The sequence below is a fragment of the Eumetopias jubatus genome, unplaced genomic scaffold, assembly GCF_037043125.1.
Source record: "Eumetopias jubatus isolate StellerSeaLion01/CBP00866 unplaced genomic scaffold, mEumJub1_p1.0 scaffold_5, whole genome shotgun sequence".
NCBI lineage: Eukaryota > Metazoa > Chordata > Mammalia > Carnivora > Otariidae > Eumetopias > Eumetopias jubatus.
The window spans coordinates 90,468,175-90,483,239 of record NW_028274811.1 but is presented as its reverse complement, the minus strand read 5'-3'; the positions used below and the strand labels follow the sequence as shown (position 1 = coordinate 90,483,239).

The window sequence follows — 15,065 nt, the reverse complement described above, 5'->3', positions numbered from 1 at the left end:
CTTACGTAAATAAAAAGATGTTTCTGGGAACATTTTATTTCTGATCTCAGATATTTGAGAAAGCTTTCATAAATGAAGGTGGCTGCCCATTCCTCTTGAGAGGTTATACTCAGTTACCCCTTATCTTAGTCATCACTTGGATGCCTAGCTAGGTGATAATGAAGAGAGAGTGTGAATTTGGAACAATGTGTTTATAAGTCACTACACATACTATCAGAAATGAAAAGAGTTTGGAGTAGTAGCTTTGTAGGACCCTGAAAAATAGTGCCCGGTGTATTTTTCTTTAGTGATCATATCTAGTAATTCATTAATTTTATCAGCCACCTCCCTTCAAGGTCACATTGGGACCAAGGACTCTCAATGCTTCTACATTGCTTTTTGTAGCTTCCTGGTTTAAAGAAATAGTGTTCATGAGTCACCGTCATTTTCCAGTTCTTTCACAAGTGGGCTACGGTAGAATAGGGTGACTCACTTGGCTCATGCGGTTTGGAAAGTGGCATTGTTAGATCTGCCAAGAGAAAAGAGCCACGTTCCTCGCTGGAGGAGCAGATGTGTTGTGAGGAAGACCACAGTTCTCCTGGGGTGAATTGTTTTGAGTCTTAGAAACAGAACTGTAACATCGAGGGAACAATATAAAGCTTTAAAAAGGGACATAGTTCACAAGCCAAACACTTCCTGAATGATTTCATTGATTAGGAGTACTCTAAACGTGCAACAGGTATGTTCACTGACCTATATACTCCCCATGCGTCCCAGAAGGAACGCCACAGTCAACACTAAGTGGACACTTCATAAACACTTTCAATATAATAATGTTCTTAGAGAAGTAAGCCAGAAAAGTCTGCTATGAGGAAACAGTAATGTTGAGTGCCTCATTTGACCCATGTAGCCAGGTTGTCACCTGTCAATGCACCAGCCCCACCTTAGGGAAAGGGGTCCCTCTCTCCAGCACCTTCTCTCCTATTCTTTCTCGGGTGCTTTGGGCACATGGAAGAATTCTACTCCCTGAGCATCCTCCTAGCAATCTTACACGGTGGTGTGAATTGTGCAGTCGTGTTGTCGTGGCTCTGTAGCAACTGAACTGTCCCCAAATACAAAACAGTTATATATATGTGGAAGCAGTAAAGCTATTGGTATAGGCTAAAATGTCATCGTGGACTCGTCTGACATTTTACCTACTTCACTAAGCTCTTCTTTTGAGAATTAATGACAAAGTTTTGCCCAAATCTCTTTCTGGTGCAAAGCTTAGGAAAGGATTAACTCTTAAAAGCTGCTAATGGATTAGTTTATGTACTGGAACACTAACTATATCCTAAAACTACCAAATTGTATACACATTTGAAATTCATCAGCTTTGACATCTCCGTGATTTTCAGATAATCTGAAAAAAATTAGTGCTCTTTCCTCTGTCCATCCCTGCTTTGCTTATGGGAAGTGATTCAGGCTTTGGAGGAAGAAACCTATTACGTTAATTTAAATGGGGTTTGTCAGTATCACTCTCCAGGATACTAGTAGGAAGTGGCCCATCCAGTACATCCATAACTTTGCAGACATTGACTTGATGCCCTGCGTTCTTCTCTACCAGCCCTTAATCTGGGAAGCCATTAGGATTAGGATTCTAGTAGTTCAGCGAGGGTATGTGTTGACCCAGGCAACCTGTTGACTTGCCTGGTTGTTAGCTCCTAAGGTAGTGGCATGCCAGCTTCAGGAGCAATGGAGGATCAAAATAAACCTAACCCCCGCCGCTCCCCCCCCCCCCGGCTGAATTGAAGCAAAACTCGAGTTTTTAAAGCAAGACCAGATGCCCAGATCAGTTACAAGGCTTGGAAATTGTCATCTGATGTGAGTTTGTCTGACATAAAAGTGACAGCTTTTGCAAGAGAGGAGTACTAAGTGTGGCTCATTCACCAACAGTGCAATGAGGTTATGATTGTCTTGAATCTACTGGTAACCGTGAAAGCAGATGGGAGGCCACTCTTGGTGGCAGCATCCCCATTGCTGAGGCCTACCCAGTCTTTTCTCTCTGACTCTCAAATGCCACCCAACACCTCTTTAGCAGAAGGATCTCTGCAGCCTGCCTCTGGATTGGAGGCTCTGAATCTCGCCACCTGCCCCTGCGGGTGGTACTTTATTCTGCAGTCCGGCCCTGGCCTGCGGGTATTGGGCATACTCTGGCTGCTAACATGTGTCCTGATCATGACTGGGGATTCCAGAAATTCTGTGAGAAAGTCTGCATTTGAAGCTCCATTAATGCTGAAAAGTTAGGTCACTGGGGAAAACACGAAATGAGGTTGGTACACTCTTCTCCTAGTGCAGGTGTGCATTGGCGCTCCTGGGGTCTCAGCATTGTTGGAAAATTTGCCAGAGTTACTCTGATCTCCAAGTGACAGACACTGGACAGAAGACCCAGTTGGGCATCTGGCATTATTTTCTTGCTCTGACAGATGGAAATTGCTGCAGATACAGCCTAATAACTTTCTCTACGTGAAGGACCCAGCAAATGATACAAGCAGTTAGCGCCCCATTGCCACTCTGTATTGGCCTTTTTCACATTAATAAATGAATGCATACTGTGTTTTCCTCCCCCACCTCAGTATACGGTTTTTAGCTTTGCTTGATACCGTATACGTTAGTGATAACTTGGAGATGTGCCACCTCACCTGTCCTTGACGAAGCAGCCCTCTGTCTGCCCCACTCTCCAACAGTGAAGGGCCTCACCGGGAGCTGGGAGAGACCACTGGCCTCAGAAGCCCCGTGGCAAGGTCGGGAGTGGTGGTCAGAGTGGCTGACACTCAGTCCCAGCATCCCACCAGCTATAGGGGGTCTGGTTGTAGCTGTCCTGCTCCAGACCTCAGTGGAGGATGTTGCTTTGAAAAAGGAATGGCGGACTGTTGTTGAGCTATTCGTACACACATACCACTCCCCAAGTGCAGCGTGGCCTTACCCTGAAATACTGCATTTTGCCCACGTAGAGAGTTCCATAGGACTTAACTGATAGTCTAGCTATTGCTAAAACACAGGCAGAGGTGGCTTGTATTACTATCCATACATTTCCATCTTCAGAGCACTTTCACATGCATCAGGAAAGGCAGGCTTTACCGTGCCCCTTCTACAGAGGCTCCCGAGATTGTTTCTACAGCAGCTCCTGATGTCCACGTGGGTGGTGTCTGCCTCGCTTGGCCCCCTGCTTGTTCCCACAGCCCCAGTGGCTGGCTGTGCCCCTCTGTAAGGGTGTACTTATCTGGGCTTTCACCTTGGACATGACCAAACTCCTCTGCAAGCATGAAACAAATTGAACCTTCTTGGCTTTTTTATTAGCACTGAGCTTGGGGAGCATTCAGTGTGATTCGTCCCTCCCCCTATCTTTCCCCAAGTGGGATGCTGGAAAAAAAGCATCAGCAGTGGGCATGTGACTCCCAGAAATCTTTGCAATAAACCAGAAAGCTCGCTGCTGAAAATGTGGCCCTTCGAAGAATGGTATTCTTGAAGAATAACTCCTGTGGTCTCTTTACCTTGCTGGCACTTTCATTGGGAATAAGTCAAGTTAATATGGTTTGGGTCAGATAATAGTTCCTCATTCCTTAAGTTCTACTTCTTCCATATTCCCTTTAATAAAAGTGGACTGCTCTGTCTACTCTGTAGGTTTTTCAGGACTTTCTGTTAATTAAATGTGAGTGTAGCATTTATTTATCCATTCACTCATTTATTTATTTCCTCACCTGCCCTTTGCTGAGTGCCTGTTATGTGCCAAGCAACGTGCTAGGTGCTTGAGTCATAGAAACGGCTTGAAAGCTGCTCACAGGGACCATATAGCACAGTGATGGGAAGAGGCACAGGGCAGTGGTTCTAATACTTGGTGGTTACAGCACAGAGGGAATGGAGGAGGTGTCTTCCTCAACTACAGGGGGTGGCAGAGTCTTGAAGGGGACGGCTCAAGGGTACATGCTTTGCAGAAGCTCAGCGAGGTCACACAGCCTGGCTTATTGGGAGACTTGTGGATGAGTCAGGTTGCCTGGCATGTGGGCCATGTATAGGGAATTGACTATACCATATGTAAAAATTAATTCCCCATGGTTCGTAGACTCTAAATGTGAAAATCAACAACTGTGAAACTTCTAGCAAAAAATATAATAGACCATCTTTGAGATCGAGAGTTAGGCCAAGATTTCTTAGAGACAACACCAAAGGCAGTCCATAAAAGAAAAAGTGATAAATTGGACTTCATCAAAATGGTAAAATTCTGTTTTGTGAAAACTATAAAAGATGAAAAGACAAATAGACTGGAAGAAAATCTGTACAAAGCTTGTATCTGATAACGGATTTATATCCAGAAGATCTAAGTCACTCAATACTCATTTAAGAAAACAACCCAAATTTTAAAAACGTGCTGAAGGTTTGAATGGACGTTTCACCAAACACATATCTGTATCAGATGAGCACATGAAAAGATGGCTCAATATCTTTATTTACTGGGGAAGTTCACATTAAAACTACATGAGCTACCACTAAACATCTACAGGAATGGCTAAAACCAAAGGGACTGACCATAGCATGTGTTAGTGAGGATGCGGAGGAATTGGAACTCTCATGTCTTGCTGGTGGGAATGAAAAATGGTACAACCACTTTGGAAAATAGTTTGGTAGTTTCTTAAAAAGTGAAATAGATGCTTACACCATCTGATCTAGCCATTCCACTCCTAGGTGTTTACCTAGGAGAAATGAAAGCATATGTCCATAAAAGACGAATGGTTCACAGCAGCTTCATTTGCAATAGCCAAAAACTGGCAACAACCCAAATGTTCATCAGCAGGAGGATAGATTATCAAATTGTACTGTATCCATGCAGTGGAATACCTCACTCAGCAAGGAAGAGTAATGGCCTATTGATACATGCAACCACTCGAATTAATCTCAAAACAATTACACAAAAAATAGATACCATACATAAAATTCTAGAAAATATAAACTGACACATAGTGGCAAAAAGGAGATCAGAGGTTGCCAGGGAATGGGTGCAGGGTTTAGGGGAGAGAGAGGAATTGCCAAGGGCACAAGGAATAAGGAAAGCGTTACGGGTGACAGATATGTTCATGACCTTGATCGTGGGGATGGCTTCATGGCTGAATACGTGTATAAAAACTGCAAATACTTGCAGTATACTGTATGTCAGCAAAGCTATTAGAAAAAAGATCTGGCAGAAGGAAGACTTTAGGGTCATATTACTTTTTGAGCTTTTACCTCTTGAATATATATTTTTTACACTTATGATTACTGTCTTTAATTCATTGAAACTTTCATTTACAGTATCCTCTGTTTCACGATTTTAAGTGTGTGAGTATGTAGGGGGAGACCAGACGTCCACCGCTCACTAAGTGAGTCTCAGTGCTATTTAAGTGCTATTTAAGAAGTAGGGGTGAATCAAGCAGATGGGGTGCTGGAGAGGAGTCGGGAGACTCCGGGACGACATCCAGGTTGGGTGAAGTCAGAGTTCTCCAGGATCCTTGTCATTACTCAGAGCCTTTCCATCGAGACCTTCGGCATGAGCCACAGTCCGCCTTCTGCTCATACACATCCTTCTTTGAGATTCCTCGCAGCTGTTCCCTGGGATAAGAGGTTAGCCCCATTTGCTTCAGACAAGAGCGCACTTGAAATCAGAAGGCCACTCTCAGGGGCTCAAGTTCATCCTCCACAAAATCTCCTTCAGTACTTCAGTCTGCCTTCCCATCGCCCAGTGCAGGTGTCACATCTGGGAAGTGCTGGGGCGAGGATGTACATCTCCTTACGGAAATCCGTCATCATCACACGGGGCCAGTTACCCAAGATACAGTATGTCCTTTCTTGCTGTCCTTTGAGGGCTGGGTCTGTCCCCTCTTGATGACATTTCTCCCTTCCTCTCTAGTACTTGCCTCTCTCCCCTCACGTTAACCTGTATGACGTACCTTTTTGCCAGAGGAGTCTTCTCGGGGACCAGGGTACGCCTCTCATGCAAGCTTCCTTGGGATCATGATCTTTTAACAGCCTGTGTTGACTCTGCACTAAGTTGACCGATTTCATAACAACCCGTTCACGACTCGGCTGCCGCTGTTTCAGGGGCCTTGTTTCTAGAACCGTCTATCCCATCGTTCTCTGTATCGCATGTTTTGGTACCACTCCTTTTTGAAAACTAAAAATCTAACAGTGCTTATTCTCCAAAAGACCAACCAACTCATTCATTTCCATTAAAAAAACAAAAGTGACAGGCACAAATTTTCTTTGCCAGCAGTAGTTTTAACCATATTGACAGCAACTAAAAGCAAGAAAGGGAAGCTGCAGGGGAGGAGGGAAATGTTTGCTGGGTTTCTGCTACACTCTGGGCACTGTCCTGGGTGCTTCACAAATGTTACCTGGCACATCTCCCACACACTTTCAGGCAACTATTGCGATCCTCATTTTGCAGCTAAGGAAACTGAAGCTTGGAGAGGTTGGGCTCTGCCTGCCCCGTCCCCACAGTCGGGCACCAGGCGGCAGGGCAGAGAGTTGAGTACAGGTTTGGCTGTCTTCCAACCTGCGCACCAGGCTGTACTACCTCCCCCGCAGGAGGTAATGATTCCTCCACGTGTTCAGAGCCAAGCATCTCTCAGACGATATGTGCAAGAGAAAGAACTGAGAAGCCACTTGATCTTTGCATGTGCATTCATTGACCAATCAAGGAGGCTACAGGAAGTCAGGACTAACAAACATACTTGTTGCAGTGTTACCCCCAAATTTCACTAATCCGGATCTTGTAACCTGGAGAGTGTCCTCCCTATTACCAGCGGAAGAAATTGTCTCTGTATGAAAAGTATTCAAAATAATTTCTCTCTCAATACAGAGGTTCCCATGGATGAGCGCACCTATTCAAGTTGGATTAGTTGGCTTTTGGTGAGTGGAATTAATTTTTTATAATTAATTTCTTCTTTAAAGGTAAATACACAGCATATGAAAGGTGAAGGAATGGGCAGATAATGTGGGACACAAGTTTTGAAAGTGAGACCATCCCAGAACATCTGGAACTTACGGTCCCCAAAATTAGATAGAAGTAAAAAGAAACCTACAATGTTTGGGACTATTTGTGTGATTCTTTTTTTAAACTCCTGATATCTCTCTGATGTTTTTTGTTTAAATTATCCTGACAGTCCTTGGTAATAAAATTACACAAACAGGACATATTTTATAAGGAAATACGATGCTCGAAAGAAAGGGGATTGTTATAAAAGTAAAATAGAAGAAGAATCTGAAAGTCATCCATTTGAAAATGCTCTGATTTGTCTTTTCTTTCCTTTTTTTTTAGTTTGGTATTTGCTACACCTCTATGTTGTGCTCTGTTTCCTCAGAAAAGGTATGTATTTGCTATTCTTCGGAATGATCACGAGTTTTAATCCTAAAAACCAGTTGAAGACACAGGTGCTGTTATTCCGTTTCACTTGAAGGGAAGTTGAGATTCAAAGATTAATGAAGCCGAGTCTCTAAGAGGAAGAGATAGAGGCAGAAGTCAAACACACATCTGTTTAATTTCAGAACTCTCTTTATCCCGCTCTACCATTACATTTGAAAATGCTTTATTCCTTTGTAAGAGTCAGGTTAGCTCTGGTACAAATTTGCTTTTATAAAAAATTTAAATAGGGCTTCTTGTCATCCGATCCATTGGCCAGTGCGGCTACAACACAGACGTGTTCGAATTTAAGGTCCACCCCAGGGACCGCGGTTATATGCACTTTGCCTCGGTGGTTGGTTTATTTGCAGCCCCTCTTCCTATTTAGTTTCTTGCCTTAAAATCCTTATTGTGTACTTTCATCACCAGCTACCCTTAAATCCTGCTTTTGATGTAAGAACTGGATTGATGGGCATAAATCAGCATGGGATAAATCCAGGTCTTCAGCCTCTTGCTGACCCCACGGAAGCACAAAGAGGAGCATGTTGTTTGTTGTTTGGCCTTTGTCTAAGGGTCTGTAATACCCCGCATGCGCCAGCAGGCCCAAGACATAGGGTCTTTCATGCCCGAGGCTTTCAAAGGATGATAAGGGCTACTGGAACTAACTTTACCAGGTCTGTGCCACCTGATAAAGCACTCCACCTTTATCTGCTCTTTCACATCCATCTTTGACTCCTACTGGTCTTAAATAGGGCATTAAATCCCAAGGAGAGGGAGCCTCGAAATTACCTTGATGCCTAGAGGCATACCCCCTGGGAGGGGGCAGGACCTTCAGAATTTATTCTCTAAGCCCACTACAGGTGCATTTCCTCAAATCCAAAGAGGGGTAATTACACCTATTTACTTTTCAAACCCCAGAAGCTCAGGACTTAGCGTAAGAAAAGTTTATTCCAGTGTCCAGCAGTTGACCTTGTACTCAGCGACTTAGAAATTGTGTATGTGAAATGCTGAGGAAAACACCTACTACAAGGTAAGCTCTTAATAAAGGTAGCTGTTATCATTTTGAGATTAAAGGATTTGAAAACCCATAAAGGAGCTTCCTACATAGGCCTTGGTTTAAATGAAGCTTATTCCTGGTTTTTTTGCTTATACATTTGTTTTTCTTTTTGATGCTTACTCATCAGTTGGATAGAATAGGATTACTGATATTCCTTGGTTCATTACACACTACCCTCATTGGTCCAAGCATGACCCTATTTTGTTTACTTTAATGATATAATGAACATCCATGAATCCACTGCCCACTCATAAATAAAAATATTGCCAATGAGTTATATGTTTTTATAGGTTCTTCCCAGCCCATACCCCTCCCTCCTGCAGATTTAACCATTATGCTGCATTTCATATTTATAGTACAATTACATTTAAAAATTATTATTATATATATGTATATATACATACATATATATATATATTCCCAATGTTGTTTAGTTTTGCCTCTTTGGGAACGTTTTAGGCAAGGGTGTCATGCTATATATAGTTTTCTGCTACTCGTTCTTTTTTATTCAATATCATGTAGCTAAGTTCATTCACTGTTTACTGCTGTATAATAGTCCATTGTATAAATATGCCACGATCATCCATTCTCCTGCACACATGAGAAATAATGAAAATGCTCCTTACCAGAATTTGTGGGAAGCAGGGCGCCTGGGTGGCTCAGTTGGTTAAGCGACTGCCTTCGGCTCGGGTCATGATCCCGGAGTCCCGGGATCGAGTCCCGCATCGGGCTCCCTGCTCAGCGGGGAGTGTGCTTCTCCCTCTGACCCTTCCTCCTCTCATGTGCTCTCTCTCTCTCTCTCTCTCTCTCATTCTCTCTCTCAAATAAATAAATAAATAAAATCTTAAAAAAAAAAAAAAAGAATTTGTGGGAAGCAGCAAAAGTGTTGCTTTGAGAGAAATTTATAGCTTTAAATGTATATATTAGAAAGGAAGAATGGCTGAAAATCAAGCACTGAAGGTCCAGCTTAAGGTCAAAAAGGAACAAAAAGAATAAACTGCAAGGAAAGAGAAAGGAAGGAGATAAGGAATAGAGGAGGACCCGGGAAGTCAAAAGTTGGTTCTTGAAAATAGTAACAAAATCATCATGATGTCAGTCACAACAAAAGGAACAAATAATAGTATGAATGAAGAGAAGGTATAACTACAAATATTACTACAAGTATTACCAACATCATTATGGCAGTAGGTTTGAAAACAGGCAAATGGGCAAATTCCTGGAAAAATATTAACAATACTGAAAAATCAGAAAGTCTGATTTGGCGTATCGCCATTAAGGAAGTCGAAGTTTTATTTAAAATTCTTCATACAAAATAAACACAAGAACCAGGTGGTTCTGCAGGTGGAGTTTACTCAACTGCCAAGAAACAGATTACTCCAGTTTTAAACAAACTCTTCCGGAAGATTAAAAAAAAGAGTCCCCCCACCATCCAGGAAGGTTTGAATAACTTTAATTCCAAAATCAGAGTTGGCCTTTATAATGTATTAATAGTAATTATGAGTACCTCTAGATCACTGGAAAAACAGGACCAAGATTCAGTATAGCGTGTTGGTTAGGAGCGCGGCTTTGAATCTCAGGTGTCCCTCCAATTTCCTTATCTGTAAAACTAGGATAATACCTGACTTTCAGAGTTCTTATAAAGATGAAAAAGCATAATATCTGGTCCAACAAATGATCAGTAAGTCATAACCATTATCATTAGCAGTGGCATCATTTTAAGACTACCCTACATCCCACTGTGTAGAACATAACCATGTAGGTACATTTTTTCCCTATATTCATAATATTTCCTTTTCTTCTTTTTTTTAAAGATTTTATTTATTTGTTTGAGAGAGAGAGAATGAGAGATAGAGAGCACGAGAGGGAAGAGGGTCAGAGGGAGAAGCAGACTCCCTGCTGAGCAGGGAGCCCGATGCGGGACTCGATCCCGGGACTCCAGGATCATGACCCGAGCCGAAGGCAGTCGCTTAACCAACAGAGCCACCCAGGCGCCCTATTCATAATATTTCTTTTATTTTCTTACATGTTTATATATCTATTAGCCTGTCTTTTTTTTAACCTCATGTTTTCCCACATCTCAACTATATTACAGAACAATTTTTTTAAAAGATGAATTACATATCAAAATTTTACCAGGTTTTCTGGTAGTAAGCATTATGGACAATTTTTCTTCATACTTTTATATAATAAGTATGCATTTGTAACAAAAAAACAAGCTTTAATCCATTCAAGTGCTTTTTTTAAACACATAAAGCAAAGACTAACAAGTCATTGCTCAGTGGTGTGTGACTATGAGGGATGGTTTTTTTCTTGTACAGTTTAGTATTTTCTAAAAGGCTTGCAAGAAGCATGTATTCTTATACAATGGAGAAGAGCATATTAATGCAAGTGAATTTTTAGTGTTAAAAATTCCAGTAAGTACATATGTCTTTTTTTATTAATGGTGAACATTTATATTGTTTTCCTTGGGGAAGTGGCATGACCACACACTGTTTCCCAATACCAGCAGGGGCTGAGAGTCTTGTTGCTTGCCTTCTTCCCAGCCATGAACAGTTTTTAAACTTTTAATCATTTTTGAGCTATTAAGGTGCATTTCTTTGATTATTAGCAACAATTAATTTTCCAAAAGGAACTGGGCATTCATTTTCAAGGCACAGGAAGCATTTTTCAAGCAGGACTCTGTCTTACAATACCAGTCATGATTTGGGGAGCCGGCGGGCGGGGAGGACACGGCCTTTCTCTGCTGTGTGTCCAGATTCCGGTTCCCTACTCTGCCCATGTAATTAATCGTGTCGTTTCTCCCTTATCCCAGTTCCATGTCTGTGACAAGCTTGGAGGCTGAGTTGCAAGCCAAGATCCAAGAGACCTATCCTGAATTACGACGTGTATACTTTAATAAGGGATTGTAAAGTAGCAGAAGAAACTCTACAGCTTATCCCATCTACTGCAAACCTGGTGAGGAAAAGCCTGTTCGACCCGGGTTCTCCCAGTTACAGAAACCTTTTAAAGACCCACATTAGCCTTTTAGAGTCAAGCTGCTACTTATAGCACAGCACCTGGTATGGGCCAGGCGCCTGACACCTGTTGGCGCCCTTACATTTGAATCATGATATAATTTACAGAAATACCCTTCCTCTAGCTTTTATAGTCATTGTTTTTCAAGGACAATATACCAGCCCTCACCCAGAGTTTTAAAAAGCACTGCTAGGCATAGAGTAGATGTTCAGTGTATGCTAAATAAATATGTATTGATTATCAGTGAGTGAAAAGGAAATCTGTTTGAAATACTGAGTTTTTATCCCATTCTTGTTTCAAATCACTCAGCAGTGATTGGGGAAAACACAAAAGCTCTGAGGCTAAGCTATGAAAAATGACTCGTGAATATTAAGGACATTTGCTTCCACTTTGGGCAATGGGCAACCCAAAGTAGATGATGAGTCTTTTGGATTTATAGGAGAAAAGCTCTTCCGTCTACTTCCCCAAAGTCACAGTAATAGAGAAGTGTGATCAGCTATCCCTGCTGTCAACAACTATATGCATTCATATTGCTGGTGGATTTCTTTAGTTGGCTCTTAAATGTATTCTGTTTTACATTTTTATGAAGTTAATCTTACCTTGCACTTGTTGACTTTATATTCAGTTATTTACATCAGATAATCAAATAACTGAAATATACAAATGTCAAATTTTGGAAGTATATTCAATACCAATCCTGTATGACTGGGTTGAATCTGGTTGGTTTGATTTTTTTTTTTAGAAGTGAGGGCACGGTTCCAGCTAGCTACATGTCTTTTCTTGTCATTCTCATAGACCTCTTTGGCTTTCAGAAAGATACAGAAATAATGTATATGTGAATCAGTGACTGAATGAATTGTACTTGAATATTCTGTACTACATTCCACCCTGTTTGACAATAAGGAATCCATGGACCACTGTTTACATCATCTGTAGTAGCTTCACATATATTTAATGTAACAGATTATGTTTCAAGTCTGAAGATGTTCAAGCCATATGCTAGGTGGTTGTTCTGTTGAGTGAGGCCACTCAGTTCAATTGTAATTCAGAGACTTGTAAGTGAAAAAAAATGTAGAAGCTAGTTTTGACAGATTTTTCCAGACAATGTGACCAGACTGAATTTCCTCATAAAGAAAAAATGGTGTGCCTTGTGTCCGTGTTTCTCTTTTCTCTGAAAGAATTAATGGATCTGAAGCTTGGGGCCACTCTGAGCCTTCCTTTGTGCCACCAGAATTTTCTCATTTAGATTTTCTGTCTTAAACCATTTGAGGCAAAATAGCTTCCCCATTACATTCTGGCCTTGGGTGTATTTTTTTGCCATAGATGCTTCTCTTTAAAAAGTGGTAAGAGCCTGAAATTCAAGGCAGATCTCCATGAGGTGCTTTTAAGGGTGCTTGTAAGGAGAAACCGAGGTCCCTCACAACCTGCCCCGGCTAATCTCAGTATTCTTACCCCCCACCCTCCCCACTCCCCACCCCCCTTCACTGGTAGCTCCTTCTCAGAATCTTAACCTTCACTGAGAAATCAATCAACTACTGGCTTGAAGATTGATGAACTAAACTTTATACACACCAGGGAGGGATAATGAACATGGAGATGTGTCTTTTTAAACATTATTTATTGAAGCTTCCAACTCTTGATGCTTTTATATAGAAATATTAACTGTATCGTTTAATCGTGGTTTATAAAAAGGAACAAATGAACCAAGATTGGCAATTTTGCTGATTTCTTAGAAATAACCTTTTCTGGAGAAAAGTCCACATGAAGTGCAATGAGCTTATAACGGTAAATAGTTATTCATATTTCTATTAACATTATAAAGAATTATGATTGTGCGTATTTACTGACTGGCAGTTTTTATTTCAGTATTAGCACAGTGCCTCGCCAGTGTTGGAATCAATGTATTATTTCAGTTCAACTGGATGGAATGTTAAATAAACTCAGAATGAAAATAAATTCTCTCTTTTATTTGTATGTAAAGGGTAATGCAGTTTTTATGTCATAGTTGATGGTACCTTTCATTCCGACTTGACATCGGGGTACCATCAGTAACTCCCAAACACTGATAGTTTGTATTATGCCTTCAGCAGGAAATTCTTTCCTGTTTTTGGCTCCCAGTCTGCCACCTTCGTGAATACCGTATGCACAGAGCACATGCCCCCTCCCAGCCCCACACAGTGTAATTCCAGGAATGTTTATTATGAGCACAGGGGAAAGTGTGATTCTGCTTTAGATGCTGATAACGAATACCATTGCATGTGGTGGGGAGGTAAATTCCCTCTCAGATTGTCTGTCAGATTCTAATGTGGAACTAGCCTTTGACATAGTTCACAGAGAAGAATCTCAACCCAAGATTGGGGAGTGCCTTATGACCAGACTTAATAAAGGGTTTTACTACCGTAACTCTGTTCGTCACTTAAAAATGAGTTAACTATATTCAAGAGCTTGGGTCTAGAAGTCAGAGCCGGTAGAATCTTGGTTGTACCCAGTTTTAAAATACATGTGTTTAGGCGACTGACATTCTCCATAACTTTCAGCTTTGTTTGTTTGCTTTGGCTTTGGAGAAAATAACTGAACGTGCCTCATAGAATCATTATAAAGATGAGCGAGACAATCTCTGTACAGCAGTTAGCATATTGCCTGGCACACAGTAAACTCAGTGAATGGTCGCCCAGTGTGTTATTTGTTCTAGAGACACCACTTGTGCATTCAGAATACCAGTTTACCAGTGTTCACGGTAAGATTTTAGAACCCCAGCAACTTCCCCAGAGATAACCCCCAACCTAACTAAAAATACAGATTAAAATGCTCAGGCAGAGACTTGAGTCCATCCTGTTAAAATGCCCGACAACTAAGGTTTTGCCTGAATGAGACAGAGGTAGGAAAAGTCTCTACTCGCAGATGAGAAAACCATGGCTTCCAGTGGTGAAGTGCAAGTTCAAGGCCACTCCTGGTCACTTGAAAACTACAGTGGGAGCCAAGATCTGACACCCAGGCCTTCAGCCCTCTCCAAAAATGCAAACAACTGGAATACTCGAATAAAATTAGTTTTTCCTTTGTGTATGCAGAATTTCACTGAAAGCTGAAGAAAAATAAGCTTATGTTTGGCAGTGATGAATATAAGGTGTCACTTCAAACATAGATACTCCAAGCATGGTCCATAGACCGAAACATCCAAATTTGCTAGAAATGCAAGTTCTGGGGCCCCACCCCCAGACCTACCGAACCAGAACCTGCAGGATAGCAGGAGCCCCGTGCACTTCACAGTGTGAGAAGTTCTGCTTGTAGCCATATCTCGGGTGTTCCCAGAGATCTGAGCATCATTGAGCCCATTTCAAGCTCAACTTACAGTTTTCTATGAATTCGCATATCTTGCCCCTCACCAGATTCCAAGGAAGTATCAAGGTTCGATGTCGACACACTTAGGGACACAGTATCAACAAGCTTACCAGGGCAGAGATGTCCGTTTTGCCCACTGACCTAGAACAGTTGGTACCAGCCAAGGGTCCACGTGATTACTGGGTTCACGCTGGACCCTTTCCAGGAGTCTGAAAAAGCATCCTCCCGTTTCCTTGCAGAACAGAACCCATTTTGTGTCACAAA

General features: G+C 41.7%; 1 protein-coding gene across 2 annotated transcripts in view; it reads left to right on the top strand.

The window, feature by feature from the left end:
* Positions 1 to 13,418, top strand: part of SFXN1 (sideroflexin 1) — a 40,030-nt gene extending 26,612 nt beyond the window's left edge. For both annotated transcript variants that reach the window (XM_028102740.2, XM_088023468.1), the window contains exons 9-11: positions 6,851 to 6,900; positions 7,310 to 7,357; positions 11,260 to 13,418. In XM_028102740.2, the coding sequence (XP_027958541.1) occupies positions 6,851 to 6,900; positions 7,310 to 7,357; positions 11,260 to 11,356 (195 nt within the window). In that variant the 3' untranslated portion in view covers positions 11,357 to 13,418. The remainder of the gene's footprint in view (positions 1 to 6,850; positions 6,901 to 7,309; positions 7,358 to 11,259) is intronic.
* Positions 13,419 to 15,065: the final 1,647 nt, after the last annotated feature.